The sequence below is a fragment of the Canis lupus genome, chromosome 18 (genome assembly GCF_048164855.1).
Source record: "Canis lupus baileyi chromosome 18, mCanLup2.hap1, whole genome shotgun sequence".
Lineage (NCBI taxonomy): Eukaryota > Metazoa > Chordata > Mammalia > Carnivora > Canidae > Canis > Canis lupus.
In genome coordinates, this window is record NC_132855.1 from 23,814,231 (window position 1) to 23,837,412 (window position 23,182).

Below are 23,182 nucleotides of genomic sequence, written 5' to 3' on the forward strand. Positions count from 1 at the left end.
AGAAAAGAAAATTTTAGGGCAAAAGGGAAACTATTCAATCACTATGCCACAGAAATATTTAACCTAAAATATACTGTGTTGTACCAGTTATCTCAGTCACCTGCCTAATGCCTCAGCCAATCACGTTTTGTGCCCCATGAGCCCACCTCCCCTTCCATAGCTGATTAGCACCTGGCACCTCTGCCCGAGGTCTTGGGAAGAAAAGAGCCCCTAAGAACACCAGGATGTTGTGAATTGAAGCAAAAGGGAAAGAATTCACAAAAAGAATGAAGTTTGGATTAGGGGACTGACAAACTAGAATTACGAAGAAACGGGCACAATAGGTAAACAGAGGCTATGAGCAAAATAAAAGGGATACACAGTAGAGAGAAAGAGAACTAAGCATGTCAAGAATGTAGAAAAAACAGGGGGAATCCCTGGGTGGCTCAGCGGTTTAGCGCCTGCCTTCCGCCCAGGGTGTGATCATGGAGTCCCACGTCGGGCTCCCTCTGCACGGAGCCTGCTTCTCCCTCTGCCTGTCTCTCTCTCTCTCTCTCATGAATAAATAAAATCTTAAAAAAAAAAAAAAAAAAAGAATGTAGAAAAAACATGTACAATTCGTAAAAGAGGAATGAACCCATCAGTAGATTCTAGTTTGTGGCAGCTTTCTAGTTCCTAGTTGTGTGTGCCCTTCCTCCAGGTGGAAAGAAAAAAACCCTGAGACACAAATAAATGAATAAAAAGGCTTATATCCATTTGTTCCATGTTAAAAAGGAACATCCAAAAAAACTTCATCATTGAAAGTCTGAACTGGAAGAGTCCTTGGGATCAGATCAATTCACTAGGTTAGGCATGAGGAAAAGAAGGACACAAAGGAACATTAGGGTACAGACAGTGACCGAGATCTAAGACAAAAACCAAGGGCTCCTATTTCCACAGTCCATTACCCTGTCCTGTACAGCCCTAACACCAACAAGGAAACTTTTTTTTTTTTCAAAATGAGAATTTCTGCTACATAGTTTTAAGAGAATCAAAAATCTTTATATGCACCTGTCATCTCCCACAGTTTAAATAGGTTTTCCCCTTATTTATTTTCTTGCTCTCTATGATCCTCATGAAACACATTCATCCGACTTCATCTTTTCTTCTTAAAATTTTCTTAAATGCATCAGTCACTGAAGACAGGACATAGAAAATTCATCAGGCCCTACTGGCTTTTCTCCCACTGTAAGCGTACATTTAAAAACAGCGTTACTTGGGACATGTTATTTCACATAGTACACGATAGTGATTGACCCTAAAATACTACAAAACAGACATTTTCAATGAAAAAAAAAAAAATCACCTAGGGGCCATAAGAATGTCCTTAAAGAAAAACTCATCACCAAGGTCAGTGAATATCAGGAGAGAACAGCGCAAGAATCAAAACTACAGAGGAACTAATGTGAACTGTTTCAAATCATTCCTCCTAAATTTTATTGCATTCACTCAACTTGTTCTGGGAACAAAACTATCACTGGCAAACAAAAATCCCACAGGGGCAAAATTACTAACCAGTGAGAAAGTGTAGAGACCGGTGGGGGGGGGGGGAAAGTTGACATAAGGTAAAAGATGGCGAAGCCCTACATCAGGAACTGCAGAACACCTAGATGCTTACTCTGCTAAAACAAACACTTAAGCTCCTCTAAAGATTCTCCCAAAGGGCACGGCTGGGGCGGGGGGGGGGGGGGGGGGGGGGGGAGGACGGTGTATAAAGTCCTTGTATCTCCAGAGCTGATCCTCCGAAAAGCGGAGTCATCAGTTTCCTAAGAACATTCTCAGCCATCTTAAAGCCGTTGGAAATTAAGAAGAGAGCGTATTTTAAAGGAATTCCTTCCTTAGGTTTAAGGTTGAACAAGGTACGAGGGGAAGAACACACAACCTAATCGCGCTAATCATTAAGCAAAGAAAAGCACAAAACTCATAAATCCAGAAGAGGCCACTTCAGCATAACTAAGGAAAGTAATACTCGAAGGATATTATTTCATCAAAGGAATTAATGGCGTTGTTGGCACATTAATTTTTATTATTATTATTATTCCAACGACTTAAAGGTGTGTACTGTTATCTCCCTCTGATGGACGAGAAAACCCCCGGCTCAGAGCCTTTTAATGAACCAAGGTCACGAAGCCAGGCAGTGAGTGAGTCGCCCAGGATGGGAACCCAGGCTGCCTGAGCCACTCTCAGTGCCGCTTTCCAGAGTCTTAAGTCACAGTCGACGAGCAGTTTAAGTTCATCTTTACCAGGCACCCGGGAGCGGAGTTTGAAGGGGGGGGGGGGGGGGGAGTGGGGTGAGGGAGGGGGGCGTTTGACTTTCTCCCTCAAAGTGGAACAGGGCTGAGCTGTCAAGAGCAGAACAAGTGAGCGCGGCTCCGCGCGGGCGCTCCATCCATCCCTGCGCCGGGAGCTCGCTCCCCCGCGCCCGCGGCCACCGGGCTGAGCCCGCCCCGCTCGGTTCTCCGCCCCGGGGCCCACGGGGCCACGGCGGTCACACCCGGAGGGGCAGGGACACAAAGAGGCTGCTCCGCCGCCGCGGGCGACCGGCCCATCCCGAGCCGGCTCTCCGCGGACACCTGGGGGCAGCGGCCCGGTGGGGCGGGGGGCACGGGCGGGACCCCGCGGAGGCAGGGCGGCCGCCGGGCCTGAGGGGAATACCGGAGAGGCGCGCGGAGGGCGAGCGAGCGGGCGGGCGGGCGGGCGGGCGAGCGGGCGGGCGGGCACAGTCGCCTCCCCCCCCCCCGCCCCGTTTCCCTCTCGCCCCCTCCCCATTACCTTGCCCGCGGGCTTCTTGTCACTGTCGCCGCCGCCAACGGGCTCCCGAGCCGGGGCGGCGTAGCGAAAGTCGATCAGCGGGCGTCAGTGGCGTCCCGCGCCAGCGGAGCAGCCTCCAGGTCGGGAGGGAGAAAGGCCAAAGACGGAGAATCACGGACGAGGTGGTTCCCAGCTCGTGGAGATTCTACTCTTCTCGTCCCTCGCAGTCCGCTTCCGCTCCGCCTCCCGGCCCGTCCTGGCCCTTCCCCCACTTCGGAGACCAGCCGGTCGCGGCGCGCGGCATTATGGGGGATGTAGTCCAGGAATGCGGAAGAGGCGGCACGTGCTTCTAAGCCCGACAGCTCCTACTGCTGGGGCCGGGCGACGCCGTTGCGTAGCAACCACAGGAAGCTGCCGGCTGCCACTGGATTGGAAAATGAATTGACCCGAGGCTGGCGCTCGGTCTCAACATCCTGCAGTAGCTGAAAGGAGCGTGTGGGCGTCCTACTCCTGACCCTCCAGCAGGCGACTAACAATTCCAAGGTTGTGAGCCGCAGGCAAAGGGACTTAATAGTGATTATAAGTGTGCTGCAGGGCAGCCCGCGTGGCTCAGCGGTTTAGCGCCGCCTGCAGCCCGGGGTGGAGCCTGTTTCTCCCTCTGCCTCTCTCTATCTCTGTGTGTCTCTCATGAGTAAATAAATAAAATCTTTAAAAAAGATAAAGTAAAAGTGTGCTGCAGACAAGAATGTCTGCTATTGCCCCCAATGCCCTTGGTCAGTGGAGTGAGGCAAGGAAAACAAAAGGACTAACGATTAAAAAACAAATTATTTTTCATAGATCATCGATGTCATTATTATGAATGTGGCAAATCTAAAAGAATCTACAAATGAATTGTTATAATTAATAAGAGTTAAACAAGTTAATTTTAAAAAATCACATTTAGGGCCCCTGAGTGGCTCAGTGGTTGAGAGTCTACTCTCTGCTCCCCAAGTGATCCTCTGGTCCTGGGATCGAGTCCCACATTGGGCTCCCTGCATGGAGCCTGCTTCTCCCTCTGCATATATCTCTGCTTCTCTGTGTGTCTCATGAATAAATAAAATCTTTAAAAAAATAAAATCACATTTTAAAAAATCAATACGTACTTTGATATTCTAGGAGAAAAGAATTTTGTTAAAGATACCACTTAAAATAGTTTCAAATTAAATACTATGCACCTAGGAATAAACCAAAGGGCAAGACCTACATGAAGTAATTAAAAAACATTGAAGGGGTGACTGCTCAGGCAGTTGAGCAGCCAACTCTTGATTTCAGCTCCAGTGGTGATCTCTGGGTGGTGGGATTAAATTCCACTGGGCATGGAGTCTGCTTAAGATTCTCTCCCTCACCTTCAGGGGGGCCTTCCTACCTTGCCTAAAACTTGCATGCCTGGGCATTCTCTTAAAAAAAAAAAAAAAAAAGGCCATTGAAGAAAAAGTGCCTGCCTGGCTCAGCTGCTCTAACATGCAACTCTTGATCTCAGGGTCATGAGTTCAAAGCCCCATGATGGTCATGGAGTCAAACAAACATTGAAGAAGACCTAAACAAGAGATATGTTCATAGGAGTTTCAACACTGAATGAGGTCAAGTCTCCCCAAATTTTCTGTAGATATAATCCAGTTCCAGATAAAACTTGATAGGTGTTTTGGGGTTTGTATGTGTGAAACTTAAGCCAATTAGACAATTTTATGGAAGAGCAGAGGTAAGCATTCCTAGGAAGCGAAGAAAGTAAAAGGAAAAAGAGGAAGAGGAAGGCTTGTGCTACCAGATAGTAAGTTTTATCATAAAGCCATAGTAGGGATCCCTGGGTGGTGCAGCGGTTTAGTGCCTGCCTTTGGCCCAGGGCACGATCCTGGAGACCCGGGATCGAGTCCCACGTGGGGCTTCCGGTGCATGGAGCCTGATTCTCCCTCTGCCTGTGTCTCTACCTCTCCCTCTCTCTGTGTGACCATCGTAAATAAATAAATTAATTAATTAAAATAAATAAATAAATAAAGCCATAGTAACTAAAACATTGTGATACTGGATCACGAATAGACAGAGTTACTAGTGGACAGAATAAAGACCCCAGAAAGTCTCACCCATACATAGAATTTATGTTGTCATGGTGGTGATGCATAGCAAAACCTAAAAAATTGTTTTCAATAATTGGCGCTAGGAGAAATATATTCTCATTTGGAAGGGGAAAAATGAAATTGGGCCCTTTGCAGCACACACAAAAAGCAATTCCGGGTGGATAATAGACATAAATTTGAATGGCAAAACAATAAAGCTTTTAGAAGATAAAATAGAAGCATATATTCATGATCGTGAGAGTAGGGGATAGACTTGTTGGACTGCCTGCCTGGTTCAGTCCATAGAACATGAGACTCTTGATCTTGTGCCCCACATGGGGGATAGAATTTACTTTAAAAAAAAAAAAAAAAAGACTGGAGGACAGACTTTTTAAACTAATCCAAAAAATCCTAGCTATAACAGATAAACTGATCAATTGGACTACATTAATATTTAAGACTCAGTTTCATCAAATGACACCATTAAGGAGTCAAAAAGCAAGCTTTAGAGTCTAATAAGAAACTTACAGCATTATAGTATACATCTTAAATTTATACAGAGCTGAATGTCAATTATAGCTCAATAAAACTGAAAAAAAATGTATAGCACCTATAACCAAGAAGTGTCTTGCATCCAGAACATGTAAAGAACTACAATCATAAGAAAAAGATTTGAACAGGCACATTACTAAGAAATAAATCCAAATAATCAGTAAACATGTGAAAAAGTGTCAACTTTCTATGAACACAGGGAAATTGAAGCCACATTAAGAGAATACTATACCACCCAGTGGCTAAAATGAAAAAGATGGAAAACGACAAGGTGTCAACCAGGAGTAGAGCAATGGGAATTTTCACTTCACTATGGGGAGAGTAAATTAATAGTCCTGTTTGGAAAAATCTACTGGCCCTATCTACTAAAGTTGAACACAGGCCCATATGTGAGCCAGGATGTCACTTTCACGTATATACTCTTAGAAGTCATGCTAGGGCAACCTGAGTGGCTCAGTGGTTTAGTGCTGCCTTCAGCCCAGGGTGTGATCCTGGAGACCTGAGATCGAGTCCCACGTCAGGCTCCCAGCATGGAGCCTGTTTCTCCGTCTGCCTGTGTCTCTGCCTCTCTCTCTCTCTCTCTCTCTCTCAATCTCTTTCTCTCATTCTGATGAATAAATAAATAAAATATTTAAAAAAAAAAGGAAAGTCATGCTATGGGCACTAGGATGTATGTCAAAGAATGTTAATAGCAGTACTATTGTTCCAGCTAAAAATGATAAACAATCCAATGTCCTCTACCAATAACAATGGCTAAATAAATTATGGCATAGTTGTATTATGGAATATAGCAGGAAATGAACAAACTATATGCAACGATATATATGAATCTTAAAAATATAATGTTAAGGGAGCACCTGGGTGGCTCAGTAGGTTAAATGCCTGCCTTCTCCTCATGACCATGATCCCAGAGTCCTGGATCAAGCCCTGAGTTGGGCTCTCTGCTCAGTGGGGAGCCTGCTTCTCCCTCTCCCCCTGCTTGTGCTCTCTTTCTCACTGTCAAATAAATAAAATCTTTAACAAGTATATATATATATATATATATATATATATATATATATATATATATATTTTTTTTTTTTTTTTTTTTTTTTTTTTTTTTAAGTAAACTCTACACCCAACTTGGGGCTTGAACTCACAACCCTGAGATCAAGAGTCACACATGCTCTACCAAGGGAGCCAGCCAGGTAGTATCCCTAGCATACTTGTTAAGGGATGCCTGGTTGGCTCCCTTGGTAGAGCATGTGTGACTCTTGATCTCAGGGTTGTGAGTTCAAGCCCCAAGTTGGGTGTAGAGTTTACTTAAAAATAAATCTTTCGAAAAGAGATATACGTATATATAATGTTAAAAAAAAAGGAACCGCTCACAATAAAATATACAGTGTATTATTCCATTTTTATAGTTAAAAAATATGAATAAAGTGCATACTTAAGGAGTGCCTGAGCCTGAGTGGCTCAGTAGGTTGAACATCTGACTCTTGATTTCAGCCGGGCTCATGATCTCAGGTTCCTGCTGGGCTCTGCACTCAGCAGGGAGTCTGCTTCTCTCCCTCTGCCCCTCCCCCTACTTGTATGCTCTCTGTCTCTCTCAGGCTCTCAAATGAATAAATAAATCTTAAAAAAAAAAAAAAAAAAGAATGCTTACTAGGTGTTAAAACTGTGAAGAAGAGTAAGGAAATAGGTTAATGGCTACCTCTAAGAAGGAACTCTATGGAGACTGGGAAGAAGCAATGGATTGGAATTCTACAAATCTTCTATTTCTTTTTTCTATTATAATTATTTTTTTATTTTAGTGGGGGGTGGGACACAAAGGAAGAGAGAGAGAAAAATTTAAGCAGGATCTACACCCAAGGGAAGCCGGGGATGGGGCTCAATTTCACAACCCTGAGTACCTGACCTGAGCCAAGATCAAGAGTTGGACACAATCAACTGAGCCACCCAGGCCCCCTCAAATCTTCTGTTTCTTGATATGCATAGGGATTACACTGTTATGAGCTTTATAATAATTAGACTATACATTTATTTGCATAATTTATACATTTTTCCATGTATGTATCATGTTTCCCGATTTAAAAATAAAAGAGCATAAGTCTGAAGTCAGATTGCATTTTTTCAATTCTAGAGCCTACAACTGTCTGATCCTGGGCAAGCTCCTTAACCTTTCTAAGCTTCAGTTTCACCATCTGTAAAATGGTAATAGTAATGGTACATCAAAGAATGTTATGAAAATTAAAATGAGAAAATGAATTAACATGTGTAAAGCAGGTTGCATAGTGCTTAGCACAAGACAAGCCCTCAGGAAATGTTGTTTGTTATCACTGTGATCACGTTAAAGTATTAAAGATATGGAGGCAAGTAAAATCATGAGATGGTCCCTTATGGTAGGAGGTAGGGAGGAGAAGGTAAATATACAAGCAGCCACAATGGACTGTACCTGCTACATAGAAAGTTTTCTCCATTTCATGCTATCTAATAGTCTGCATGATAGCCAGGCATAAAAGAAAAGAGACAATATAGGTCATGTGTATAAAACAGGGTAATCTGGATTACCTGAGCTATCCAATATAGTAAGCTCATGTGGCTTTTCAGAATTTGCAGTGTGCCTGGTCTGAATTGAAATGAGCTGTAAGTATAATCTATACACCAAATTTTGAAGACTTAGTACAAAAAATGTAAAATATCTCTAATAGTCTTAAAATATTGATTATCTGTTAGCATGGTAATATTTTCCGTATATGCAGTTAAATAAAATGCATTATTCAAACTAATTCACTTGTTATCTTTTACTTTTCAAATAAGACTATAAGAAAAAATAAAATTGCATATGTGGCTTGCATTATATTTCTATTGGATAATATTGCGAAGGAGATATGTGGGGAAAGAAAAGAAAAAAGTAGGACAGAGCAAGAATTTGGTAGAACTTAAATGCCAAATTAAGGAACTTTTACTTACTTTGCAAAGTTCTAAGAGGAGATAGTTATGTATTTGTCTATGAGACTCTTTCTTGTTATGTAATGTTTAGGTATGTTAAATCAATCTCCTATGTTAGATTAATAAAAATAAATAAAAAGATAGATTATTATCCACTGTTACCAGACACCAGTAGTAGGCACTCAGTAAATTCATGGTGAATGAATGAATCTTTCTGCGGACCTCATATACAGATCTCTGGACATCATTTATATTTAATAAATGCTGTTTGACTCTGATAGAGATTTCCTTGACCAAGAGATTAATTCAATGCTATTTTTAGATTTCTTATCACCTCTGTTCTATCCCACATCTTGGTGGACAAAAAGTAAATTAATTTGGAAGGTTTGGGAGGTTATAATAATAATCATTACCTTTTATAGCACTTTGCAACTTAGAAACCATTTTCTTAGATGGAGTGAGATGTATTACCAAACTCACTTTCACCTATCAAAGCGAGACCTACAAACAAAAGATTGTAATCAGTTGTTCAAATAAATGTAATCAGAGTTGAAGTCTCAGATAGGCAAAGTGCCTTGTTAGCAACGTAATAGTAAAGAAGGTAGTCTAGTCCTAAAAGATAAGGCTACTAATATTATGCTACTAAAAATATAGCCTTTCCAGAAGTTAACCATACTGTCCCACAATAAAAGAGTTAGAAACCCAACTGAGAGAAAGAATTGGAATTGGAGGACCTATTTCTACTCTTATTAGTGAAACAGAGGAGGACACAGCTCAGCCTGAAATATTGCTCAGATTTGGTGAGGCCATAAGAACTCTGGACTAAACCTATAGGGAGATGTGGCTCTTTCCTTAGAGTATGAATAGGAGGAAGGAAACACAGATGAGAAATGAATACAGCCTCCCTGAAAGACACCACTGCTGGTATGGCCTAAAACTAGAAGCATCTTCCACTGGGTTTTGAGGGGCACATTCAAGTTAATGGAATCTTTGTACCTCCTACATCATGATGTTCTGGTGATTTGGCTGACCCTTCATGGACAGTGTTATTTTTCCACATAGTGTTCCAAAGGTTTTATCTGGGGAAGTCTCCATGCCAGGGGAGGGAACACCCTTATCTGCCTTTCTTCTTTGGGGTTTGGGAATGTGAGAGGACCCTGCTAACTACAGGAAAGCTCCTAATCAAAAATATAAGAAAACATGGCCAACAGACACATGAAAAGATGCTCAACATCACTCATCATCAGGGAAATGCAAATCAAAACCACAATGAGGGATCCCTGGGTGGCGCAGCGGTTTGGCGCCTGCCTTTGGCCCAGGGCGCGATCCTGGAGACCCCGGATCGAATCCCACGTCAGGCTCCCGGTGCATGGAGCCTGCTTCTCCCTCTGCCTATGTCTCTGCCTCTCTCTCTCTCTCTCTCTCTATGTGACTATCATAAATAAATAAAATTAAAAAAAAAATTAAAAAAAAAAAAAAACCACAATGAGATATCACCTGTCAGATGGCTAAAATCAAAACACAAGAAACAAGTGTTGGTGAGAATGCAGAGAAAAAGGAACCCTCTTGCACTGTTGGTGGGAATGCAAACTGATATAGCCACTCTGGAAAATAGTGTGGAGTTACCTCAAAAACGTTAAAAACAGAACTACCCCATGATCCAGCAATCATACTACTGGGTATTTACAAAAAACACGAATTTGAAAGGATATATGTCCCCTCCATGTTTATTGTAGCATTATTTACAATAGCCAAATTATGGAAGCAGCCCAAGTGTTCACTGATGGATGAATGGATAAAGAAAATATGGTACACATGCACGCACACACACATACACACCCTGGAATATTACTCAGTCATAAAAAAGAATGCCATTTGCAACAACATGGATAGAGCTGGAGAATATTAATGCTAAGCAAAATAAGTCAGAGAAAGACAAATACCATATGTTTTCACTCATAAGTGGAATTAAGAAACTAAACAAAGGAAAAAAGAGACAAACAAAGAAACAGACTCCTAACTACAGAGAACAAACTGATGGTTACCAGAGGGGAAGTGGTTGGCGGGATGGGTGAAATAGGTGATGAGGTGAAATAGGTGATGGGCGAAATAGATGATGATCACTCATCATGATGAACACTGAGTAATGTATAGAATCAGAGGTGCCTGGGTGGTTTAGTCAGTTAAGCATCTGCCTTCAGCTCAGGTCATTATGTCACGGTCCTGGGATCCAGCCCTACAGCTGAGGAGGGAGCCTACTTCTCCCTCTTCCCCTTCCGCCTGCTCATCCTTTCTCTCTCTCTCTCTCTCTCTCTCAAATAAACAAACTCCCAGATATAAATTGCAGAAAAAGGCAAAGATAAACATCCAAATTATCAAGATCATAATGACCACTATATTTCCCAGTCATCTGAAGGTCATGCTCACATACACTCAGTGGGTTAGATTTTAACCAAAGAGAAGATGCAAATATAAATCTTTTTAGCCACAAAATTACCTACATTTTGTTCATTATTTTAAAATTCAGAATGATTACTCATGTAAAGTAAATGAGATGATGGATGCTATTGCATTTAAAACTCATTACTGGGACGCCTGGGTGGCTCGAGCGATTGAGCACCTGCCTTCGGCCCAGGGCATGATCCTGGAGTCTGGGGATCGAGTCCCATGTCGGGCTCCCTGCATGGAGCCTGCTTCTCTGCCTCTCTTTGTCTCTCATGAATGAATAAATAAAATTAAATAAATAAATAAATAAATAAATAAATAAATAAATCTCATTACTATACCTTCTTTCCACATAAGGAACTAGATTTAGAAATTAAATCCTCAGGCAGCCCCGATGGCTGAGCGGTTTAGCGCTGCCTTCAGCCCAGGATGTGGTCCTGGAGACCCGGGATTGAGTCTGACATCAGGCTCCCTGCATGGAATGGAGCCTGCTTCTCCCTCTGCCTGTGTGGTGCCTCTCTCTCTCTCTCTTTCTGTCTCTCTCTCTCTCTCTCTCTCTCTGTCTCTCATGAATAAATAAATTAAATCTTTAAAAAAAAATAAATCCTCCAAATATTCTAAATTAGATAAAAAGGATTCAATTTTTAATAACTGCATTTTCTAAATCCCAAAGATTAAGCTGCTTTCCTAGGCAATGTCTTAGTTTACCCATTTGTTAAAAATGCATAGGTATCAGGTGAGGGAATGGGTTAACTAGGTGATGGGGATGAAAGAGGGCACTTGTGACGAGCAGAGTGTTGTATGGAAGTGTTGAGTCACTGTATCGTATGCCTGAAATGAATATAACATATGTTAACTAACTGGAATTAAAATTAAAACTTAAAATTTTTAAACTTAAAAAAAAGTTAATATATAGATATCTCTACTTTTTCTCAAGCAGATTATGAGATTTAGTCAATCAAGATGGATGACACTGTCAATTTAGAAAAAAGATGTTACATAGTGCAAAGTTGTATTAACATTTTGGTCTAAGCATCACCCAACTTCATTGTATTTAATTTGTATAATCCCAAGAGCTTTGTCTGTCATACATTCCACTTTAACATGTTCTATAAAATTCACACATTCCGATACATTCCCCTTGCACACTACTCAGATCAATTCTTTAGTAGAACAGATAGATGCAGCTTTGAAACTCTTAGTCCCTGTCGGATCCATCTATTCCCACCCACATCCTGTCAGCCGTCTCAGATTCCACTAAAAATGAGAGGGAGGGAATGAAGAGAAAAATTGGCAGGCATTAACTATACTCTCTCCTCACTTCCTGCCTCCCTGCTCTTATAGCTGATGATAACAAGAGGGCATATATTCTCAGTTATTGTACAAATAACTATCAAATTCAATCACTCTATCAACAAGTATTTATGGAGCACCAACTACCTAGCTTTATGCCTAGTGACTTGGAGAACAGGCGGCAAGCACAAAACAGACCCTATGCCTGGTGATTTTATGAGGAGGTTGGGAAAACGAGCCCAATAAGGAAAGTAATTAAAGAGTAATATAGATATTACTAAATCATATGATTCCAGTGATAAATATTATAATTATAATTAAAATTATAATTTTCAATTTTGCATTATCTCATCTAATTGTTATAACACTTTGAGAGGTACAGAAAGGAGATATTATCTCAGCTTTTTTTGTTGAGGAAGCTAAGGCCCAGAATAGAGACTTGCCCAAGAAAACACAGACCATTGGTGGCAGAGGCAAGATTAGAAATTGAACCTTTTGACATCCCATCTAGGACTCTACTCTTTTAATAATTGTTGAAGTCTGAATACTTGTGTGATGAGACAAAAAAAATAAAAGTATTTCTTTCCCTTTTCCTATATATGGGATTGATCATAAGTATATTAGAGACTTTAGAGGCACCTGGGTGGCTCTGTAGGTTGGGCGTCTGCCTTCAGCTCAGGTCGTGATCCTAGAGTCCCATGATAGAGCCCCGCATTGGCCTCCCTGCTCAGCAGGGAGTCTACTTCTTCCTCTGCTCCTCACCCCACTTGTGTTCTCTCGTGCACCCTGTCTTTCCCAAATTAAAAAAAAAAAAAAAAAGAATACTGGAGACTTTGGTGTTGTTTGTTTTTTTTTAAGACTTTATTTATTTATTCATGAGACACAGAGAGAGAGAGGCAGAGAACAGGCAGAGGGAGAAGCAGGCTCCATGCAGGGAGCCCGATGTGGGACTTGATCCGGGACTCCAGGATCATGCCCTGAGCCAAAGGCAGACCCCCAACCACGGAGCCACCCAAGCGCCCCTAGGTTTTCTTTCCTACAGTTTCCTAGCACCTACATCAATGCTTGGCTCATATTAGGTATTCTCAATAAACATTTGTTAAAATCAACCCCATATAATATTCTGGGGAAATAATAATTTGCTGGGGGCAGATGTTCTCAGAACTATAATTCAGTACCTGGCTCACTAAATATGGATTTTAAAACTATTCCAGAGCCCCATTTATGGAAATTTTTATTCAGGGGCTCTTGAGTGAGGCTCAGGAATTAATGTTTTTAAAATAATCCCACAATGATTCTAATGAGCCACCGGGATTGGAAACCTCTGGTTTAAAGCATCTTGTTTCTCATTATTCCTCCCTTCCCTCAGATTAGTCTGTAAAGAGAAATAAAAGAGTAAATGAGAAGGAGGTGGCTGGCTCAGTTGGTAGAGCATGCCACATGTAATTCTTGATCTTGGGGTCATGAGTTCAAGCCCTATGTTGGGCACAGAGTTTACTTAAAAAAAATAAAAATAAAAAAGCAAATGGGAAGAGAAAGGTAGAGAAAAACACATGGGCCTAAAGATTAATCCTTGGGAGAGAACCTGCCCCATTCCTGATGGTTTTCCTATTTTTGATTCCAATCCTTTGTGAACCTCAATTCTGTTTCAGCCTTTGTATTCATTTATTTAAGCATTCCTTCAGCAATGAACCAGATGTTGGGGAAATAGCAGCCCCTGCTTTCCTGGAGTGACAGTCCAGTGAAGCCAATACACAAAGGAATCCTAAGTCAGATGATAAATGCTAGAAAGAACAGTAAATCAAGATGGAAATCAAAATAAGATAGAAAGTGGCAAAGGGCATCATAGCTATTTTATGCAGAGAGGCCTATCTGAAATGAGTTCTATGAGATACCTCTCTATCCCTATAATAAATGTGCCCTTGTCTTAAGCCATCTTGATTGAAGGGATCAGTAGGATTTCCTGATTGCAGGCAACAGAAACTGATCTTAAATATCTTAAGAAAAATAAAAGGAAGTATGTCAGGGTTTCAGTGAATCAACAAGACACTCTAAAACCAAAGCGAGAAGATGGATAGGAATTGAGCCTTCACTGGAGTGTTCAGTGGTCCAATGACTGTCTTTTAACAAGGCTAATCTGGTCAGAATACCTTTACCATTGCTATGTGACACTGCTCACTTCACAGGTACGTTTCATGAATCTTAACAGTCTCTTCACCCATGCACCATTTGCTCCAGACTTTAAAGGCCCAGGTGGGAGAGGCTAAAGGGTCAGGCCTAAGGCTACTTACCAGTGTTCCAGCTGCAAAGAGTAGGAGAGAAAGGAACTCCCTTCAGCAGAAACCAAGGAGGGGAGCACAGCACAGTCTCCCCAAAAGCTGCCATCTTAATAAGATGTTCCCCATACAAGAAGGCCTCGGATGCTAGCTAACCAAAAAAGGTGAAAATTCTACTATAGTTTCTGTTTCTTGCAACTAAATTAGCACTGACATAGCCCCTGGAAGAAGGCTGTAACCTAAGACCAAGTCAGAACACAGAATGTAAAATTCTGCTCTGTCTCTGGATATTTAATAAGCATTAACTGGGCACAATGCCAAGGTTTTGAAGACCCAGATGTGAGGTAAAAAAAAAAAAAAAAATCTTGGCTGAATGATCCCTATGGTCTAGGTGGGAAGACAAAAAATATAAGAAATTTCAAAATAAGAGAGCATATGCCATGGGCCAAACAGTACTAATGGGAAACAATTCAATGTAGTGCTTTTTAAAACCCTTCTGGGGATCCCTGGGTGGCTCAGCGGTTTACCATGTACCTTCAACCAAGGGCATGATCCTGGAGTCCCAGGATCGGGTCCCACATTGGGCTCCCAGCATGGAGCCTGCTTCTCCCTCTGCCTGTGTCTCTGCCTCAGTGTGTGTGTGTGTGTGTGTGTGTGTGTGTGTGTGTGTGTGTGTCATGAATAAATAAATAGAATCTTTTTTTTAAAATAAAATAAAATAAAACCCTTTTCTACAATTAGACTGCCTACATTAGAATCTTGCCTCCATCCTTCACTAGGGACAAAACCCTAGGAACATCAGCTTCTCTGGGCCTCACTTTCCACATTTTAAAAAATTTGGATAATAAACGTACCTACCTTGTAGAGTTCCAATGAAGACTAAATCAAGATAACCCATTTAAAACCCTTCCTACTATGCCTGGCCAGCATGTAGTAAGTGCTAACACTGGTTAGCTAAGTTAATCGCTACTGTATTTTATCAGTATCAATTGATGCCACCGGTTGTAGAATATATCCTTATTTTATGAATTATAATAAAAGAAAACCACTTCTAATCAAACTCTGACACAATGCTTTTCTATAAATTAGACTTTTTCTATACAATCTCATCCTCCATACCATCAGGAATGTTGGTGATGCAGCATTGCTTAAAAGAACACTCCCTGGGGCACCTGGCTGGCTCAGTCAGGAGAGCATGCCACTCTTGATTTGGGGTCAAGTTTGAACCCCATGTTTGGTACAGAGATTATTTAAAAAAATAAAATCTTTTGGGGCACCTGGGTGGTGCAGTCAATTAAGCATCCAACTCTTGGTTTCAGCTCAGGTAGTAATCTAGGGTCATGAGATCAAGCCCCACATCAGACTCCACTAGGAATTTGTTTAGGACTCTCTTTTTCCCTCTCCAAGTGCCCTCCAACCCCGCCCCCTCAAATAAATTTTTAAAAAATTTTAAGATTTTATTTATTTATTCATGAAAGACAGAGAGAGAGAGAGAGAGAGTAAGAGAGAGGCAGAGACATAGGCAGAGAGAGAAGCAGGCTCCATGCAGGGAGCCCAGTGTGGGACTCAGTCTCAGGACTCTGGGATCACGCCCTAAGCCAAAAGCAGAGGCTCAACCACTCACCCACTGAGCCACTCTGGCATCCCTAAACATAACTTAAAAAAATAAAAATAAAAATAAAAAGCACTACAAATTATCTCTGGGATTATCTATCAAACTACTACCATTCATTCTGTAAGTCATTCAAAACATCAATTGCATTCAAAATATGTGTTACCCATAATACATTTGACTCAGCTGAAGTGATGACAGTTTAAACAGCCATGGCCATATTTACATCTAATCTGATAATTATATCTATGTCATAACTACCACCTGGTTGATGGTGATTGCAGATACATCCTGATTTTACAGATGTCAACATGTGAAAATGTCTTATAATTTATAAAATTATTAGAATTTATAAAATTTTAAGGGACTCAGAAGACTATAGGAGCTCAAACTCTGTAGTTTTATAAAATGAAAGGACGAAAAGGAATAGCTTTGACAGATGTTTGCAATGAATCATCTTTGTTACTGTAAACTTGTAGAAAACTGTTAAAATTGTTACTATAGTGAATACTAAAAAGAAAGTATTTTCAGAACTGCCAGGCCAAACCAATGTGCAGAGTTTTCTCAGAATTCAAGAACTGGGGATGCCTGGGTGACTCAGCGGTTGAGCGTCTGTCTTTGGCTTGGGGCATGATCCCAGAGTCTCAGGATCGAGTCCATCAGGCTTCCTCAGTGGAGCCTGCTTCTCCTTCTGCCTGTGCCTCTGCCTCTCTCTCTGCGTCTTTCATGAATAAATGAAATCTTAAAAAAATAAATAAATAAAGAATCCAAGAACTGTAAGGGTGGAAGGGAATCACACAAGATTTTAATCCATCCATTCTACAACATCCCCAACAGTAGGGATGACCATCCCTGAAGGTCACCCAGTTCTTTTTTAAAATTCTTGCAGTGATATTAAACTCACGACTTTCAAAGGAAGTTTATCTCAAGGAAATTCTGCTTAAATTTCTCCCATATTTTTTTAAAGATTTTATTTATTTATTCATTAAAGACACACACAGAGAGAGAGAGAGAGAGAGAGAGGCAGAGACATAGGCAGAGGGAGAAGCAGTCTCCATGCAGGGACCCTGATGCGAGACTCGACCCCGAAGACTCTAGGATCACACCCTGGGCCAAAGGCAGACGCTAAACCGCTGAGCCACCCAGGGATCCCTCTTCCATACTTTGAAAAACAACAACAACAACAAAATACTTCCTGTGCCATCCACCTCTTGGCCTAAGTCCTATCCTTTAGGACTATACTCTCAAACCTAATCATTCTTCATTCCACCTGTGGCCTGTCCCATCCACACCCCCCACATTGTGCCTTCTCTTTTCCAAGGTCCTTCAGTCCTGAGGGTCAACAATTTGAGCTTAGCTCAACCGTATGGCTCTTCTACTAGTCTCACCTGGAATCACTATGAATCATCTGACACCTTGACTGTTGTTGCTGGGTGGTCTAAGATGGCCCCACTGACATGTTTGTCCTGCCAGTTCCAAGTCTCTCCACATGGTCTCTTGTCCCCAGAGGGTCTAGACTACTTTATCAATAGTGTCAGGACAACAAGAGAGTGAAACCAGAGGTTGCAAGGCCTTTTAAGACCCAGCCTATGAACTTCCACCATGTTGCTCTGCCACATTCTGTTGACTGAAACAAAAAACAGGCCAGCTCAAATTAGAGGTAGATACCTAGACTCCACTTCTTTTTGGGAGGAGGAGCAAAGTCACAATAAAAAGGGGTATCATACCAGGAGGTGCTCAGCATTTGACTTAAATTAGCTCACCTACTTTCCTCAACAACCATTTTAGTAGGCACTATTATTATGTCATATGAGGTATGAGGATGGCCAATACACTAGATGGGTAGGACTCTCATGAGTTATAATTGGAAAAAAACTGTCATTCTTTTCTCCCCTTTCCATTCAAACCAGTTCTTTAGGGATGAAATCTAAGGCAAGTCCTGTTATTTTCTGGTCACTCAGAAAATAAAAAGTCTGTTTCTAGGCTTCTAAAATAGTCTTAGTTCAATAATTAAAATGTCCAGTCTCATGTAATAGGTTGACTTCCAACTTCTCATTCTACAATTGTCATTGCGCTAATTGATTCAAGCAAGAATCATCAATGAGTGTTAAACATAGTTGGTGGAAGTTTGATGAAGAAAAAGGAAATTTATGTTGTCTCAACATATCTTCCTTCAAAATAGTTATTCATTATAAATGGGAAAACTGCAACTTTATGGTAATCTAGCAGACATCATATTATCCAAGCAATCAAAGTTAACATGAGAGGGCCCTCATTGATTTAGTCTGTGGAGCATTCAACTCTTGAATTAGTTCAAGCCCTACATTTGGCCTGGAGCCTATTTAAAAAGAAGAAAAGAAATAGTTAACATGAATAATGGAGCAAACTGACACCATGTGCCACTTGATGTAAAATGTTAAGAGGAACATAGAGTCAGTTATGAAATATTCCTGCTAAAATGCAAAATTTCAATCCAATCATAGAGAACATCTAATAAAATCACATTTGAGAGATGTTCTACAAAAAAAAAAAAAAAAATGACCTATAATCTTAAAAATACCAAAGTCATAAAAGACAAAAATGCTGAAGAACTGCCCAGATTAAAGGAGAACAAGATACATGACACTAAATGTAATACATGACCACTTCAGAGTCAGGACCTTACAGGATACCTAGAGAGATAGTTCTCTCTAAATATGCTATTCTCTTTCCAGCCTTCCCCTCAGGATAGGGGTGTGGTCAGTTAAGAGTTGGGAAACCAACGTTCAGCCACCTCACTTCCACTTCCAATTTGGTGCTTACCCATCACTTTGGAATTTGGATAGTTGGTAATCATTTTGGGGGAACTCATTCAAAATGGGGATAAGAGGGACGCCTGGGTAGCTCAGTGGTTGGGCATCTGCTTTTGGCTCAGCGCGTGATCCCAGAGTCCCGGGATCGAGTCCCACATCTGGCTCCCTGCATGGAGCCTGCTTCTCTCTCTCTGCCTCTCTCTGTCTCTCACGAATAAATGAGTAAAATCTTTTTTTTTTAAATGGGGATAAGAAGAGTCCTATTTTAACATTCTATTACACAAGGAAACAGGCTTTACCAGTTTAAATAACTTGCCCTAGGTCACAGATAATAAAAAGGAGAATTGAAATCCCAAAATGAGTGTCTTAAATGTATGTTTACAAATTTCACATTGGTAGATACAGCCTGTTGCTCTGGGTATTTGTGTCTTTTTAGATTCTGATCAGGTTACTTAAGGAATTTGCTCTATTTGTTTATCAAGCACTTACTATGATATGCCTTACATACATTGCCTCAGTTTACTTTTTATCACTGTATCATTTAACAGATGAGAAAATTGAGGTTCAGAAAAGTTAAATGGCATCCCCAAGATCTGACAGCTAGTAAGGTATAAAGCCCAGACTGAAAGCCACCTGTATTTTAACTCCAAGCTCATGCTCATAGCCACAATGCTTTCACTTCCCCATACTCACTATATAAATTTATCTCCAGCTTTTACCTTGCTCTTGGACAAAGGATCGGAAACAATATTTAGCTAAATGCAAGGATTCATATCAGCCACAAAGTGCAAAGGACAGAAACACTCAACCCAGAAGTGGGAGGGCAGTGGCCAATTGAGATCATGGAGGTTAAAGAGAGGATGATTACACCAAAACAAAACAAAACTTCTAGAAAACAATGACAACAGCAAAACTCAAACCTTAACAGAAGGAAGAAACTCAAAATGAGTACTAAAGGGTTCTAAGTTTCCGGGAAGTGAAGGTGGGAAGGAAAATCACAGTGAATCACACAGTTCTCACAGTAAGGAAAAGAAGAAAAGGCAACATTCTTAACAGAGCATAAGGAAATAAGTCTATTACTGCCTAACAAACCACTCTAAAACTTAGTGGTTTTAAACAACAACCATTTAATTATGGCCCACTTACGATCCCATGGGTCAACTGGGCTAATCAGCTGGATGCTTTTAGTGTTCCAGATCTGGGAGCTCAAACAGCTTGGAGAAGTTCTAGATGACACTCAGAATTGCTGCACAATGGTGAACAGCTGGGAGAATTGCTCAGCTGGGATACTAGGAGGGTTGGGCCTTCCTATCCATGTAGTCTCTGGGCCTCCATCTCTTCTTCCCCATGTAGACTTGGTCTCTTCTTGTTGCCTCTTCAGTAGGGTAACTGGACTTCTGACTTGAGTTCAGAGTTCCCAAAACTAAGTGTTCCGAGAAAACAGAAGTAGAAGCTACAAGTCTTTTTATTTTATTTTTTTTTTAAGATTTTATTTTATTATTTATTTGACAGAGAGAGAGAGAGAACACACAGCAGGCAGAGGGAGAGGGAGAAGCAGGCCCCTCCTGAGCAAGGAGCCCGATGCAGGGCTGGATCCCAGGACTCTGGGATCATGACATGAGCCGAAGGCAGACCCTTAACCGACTAAGCCCCTCAGGTGCCCTGTTACCAGTCTTTTTAAACAGTAGGCCTAGAATTGACACAGTGTTACTTTTGCCACATTTTGTTTGTTAAAATAAGTCATAGGGCAGCTGGATTCCTTGTAAGAGGAACCACTACACAAGGGTCTGAATATCAGGAAAATTCGTTGGAGCCTTGGAGAACAGCTACCACAAAGAGAGTCAACTTTTTTCCCTAGCACTTTACTATAAAGCATTACATATATATATTTCTTTAAGATTTTATTTATTTATTCATAGAGACACACAGAGAGAGAGAGAGAGAGGGAAAGAGAGAGAGAGAGGCAGAGACACAGGCAGAGGGAGAAGCAGGCTCCATGCAGGGAGCCTGATGTGGGACTCGATACTGTGTCTCCAGGATCAGGCACTGGGCTGAAGGCGGCGCTAAACCACTGAGCCACCAGGGCTGCCCCACCATTACATATATTTTTATAAAAATTTTATAGAAAATACAAAGGTATGCTACCTTTGACCATGATTTTATGTGACCCTCCTTTTTTTGTAATCTGACTCTTAAAGTCAAAATACAGTGTAAAATGAGAGAAAGGTATTTCTTAGGAAACCCAGGTAACACATTGCAAACATATTGCTTAATGATAATTTGATTGGATATAGGGGTAAAACAGAATTTATAGAAATAGATAGTTAACATTTCTCTTGGGTTGTCCCACTTGAATACCTATTGCTTTTGCAGGGAATATTTTTTGCAAGTATAATATAGCTAATAATTCGAAAACTAGGATGACTATACCAATGTTCTCCAGCCAAAGGATCATCAGAAACATATCCAGTGCTGGACAATATTAGGTGATATCAAGAAACTGAAACAATTATATGATTTGTTATCTTAATAAGCTTTATCTAGGTGTAGGAAAGAGGCTAAAGCTAAATTGAGGCTAAAGGTGGAATTGCTAAACAAGCAACTCATATTTTTCCAGGATAGGGAGTTGGTTGGTCATTTTCATAATTCTGGACAATGTACTATATGTGTTTGTCTGTGTTCAGACAGGTGTCCATCCTAATCACAAAGCAGCCTTGTCTAATACTGGCTTTCTGTGAAATTATTTACATTAACAGGAGGACATCAAGGCATAGCTGTGAGTGCCAGGCCAGGTCATAGTAGCATCAAGGTGCTGATAGTACTAATATCACCAGCTGATAGTACCAAACCAGCACTCAGATATTAGGGGCTCTTTTCCTGTGTCTCAAGTGTAATAGCAGAGAAAGAGAGGAAATAATCTTAACGTCTAGTTGTAGGGGACTGCTAGAATACGTTAGGGTATTGTGCATCCATAAAATGGAATGCTATGCAGCCATTAAAATGATGCAGTAGCAGAATATTTAATCATATATAAAAATGTTCTCAATACATTGTTAAGTGAAAAGACTGATTATAAACCAGTATTTATAGTGTAATTACAGCTTGGTAAGCTATATATAGGCTTGCAAAAAAAAAAAAAAAAGACTAGGAGAATATAAACAGCAATATTACCATTGGCATATCTGGGGGAACCTGGCTGGTTTAGTTGGAGGAGCATGCAACTCTCAATCTTGGGGTCGTGGGTTCAAGCCCCATATCAGGTATAAAGATTACTTAAATAAACTTTTAAAAATAATAATAAATAAATAAAATTGACATATCTGGTTGCTGAGATTATGGGCAATTTTTTTTCTGCTAATCTATATTTCCCAAAGTTTCCTGATAAAGATGTATTACCTTTAAAATGAGAAAGGACAGTGTTGTTGGTTTTTTAAGTAGGCTCCACACTCAGCATGGAGCCCAACCTGGGGCTTGGACTCATGACCCTGAGATCAAGACCTGAACTGAGATGAAGAGTTGGTTACTTAACCAACTAAGCCATCCAGGTGCTCCTGTTGCTGATGTTGTTTTCACAAGGCTCACAACATGAGTGAAAACCCAGAAGCAGAGATTCATGGGGAGACCAAAAGGACATTCAAGCGTTTCAGCACCAGCATATATGGAGCAAGATTTACATTCCAATGTGCGAATTAAGGATACTGACTTGCATTTCTCTGCAGATAAGGGTAAAAAAAAAAGAAATATCTTGGGATTAACTCAAAGGATTGGCTCAAAGTCCTAGATTTCTGCATCATTAAGCAAAGAATAAATGATAAATTTCTGCTTTCCAAATACTGTTCTAAGCATTTCACATGTATTAAATCAACCAATCTTCATAATAACGCAAAAGATAAATACTACTTATGACTCCCATTTTACAGATGGGAAAACTCAAGCAAAGAGATCAGTCAAGTAATTTTCCCAATGGCCTATAGCTAACAAGTGGTAGAGAGGAATTTGAATCCAGACCTTCCATTTCTAGAGTCTGTGCTCTTAACTTTTCCTTGAAAAATGAAGGCAGAATTTAAACATACTTGTCACAAAATTACATAAATATTCCTGTACTCCCCTTAGACTTTTAAAAATCTGTATGTCATCTCAGTGGACCAGCCATAAATTTCTTAAGCCAAGTAACCAATGAAAATTTTAGGCAGCCTCAAGGACAGAGCATGGTGGATTTAGAGTCAGAAACCTCACTTCAGCTTAGTAGTTTCATAAATACTATAGATGCATATACATGTATATAACCATATGCATGCAGTTTTCTTTATTCCAAATATAATACCCATTGATTGGAAAAAAAATCAAGCGTGGAAAAATAGAGTACGGAAACTGAAAATCAATACCATAGATTTGAATGATTGTGTGTCCCCACCCCCACTC

General features: G+C 40.7%; 1 protein-coding gene across 10 annotated transcripts in view; it reads right to left on the reverse strand.

Annotated features, from left to right (window-relative positions):
• Window positions 1-23,182, reverse strand: part of CCDC126 (coiled-coil domain containing 126) — a 105,989-nt gene that overhangs the window by 43,337 nt on the left and 39,470 nt on the right. For 3 of the 10 annotated variants that reach the window (XM_072783768.1, XM_072783767.1, XM_072783769.1), the window contains exon 3: window positions 8,756-8,843. The exons of 5 other annotated variants lie outside the window; for them this stretch is intronic. In XM_072783768.1, the coding sequence (XP_072639869.1) occupies window positions 8,756-8,786 (31 nt within the window). In that variant the 5' untranslated portion in view covers window positions 8,787-8,843. Of the gene's footprint in view, window positions 1-2,790; window positions 3,035-8,755; window positions 8,844-17,356; window positions 17,555-23,182 lie in introns of those variants that run through there. 2 more of the 10 variants (XM_072783777.1, XM_072783773.1) reach the window with 2 other exon arrangements.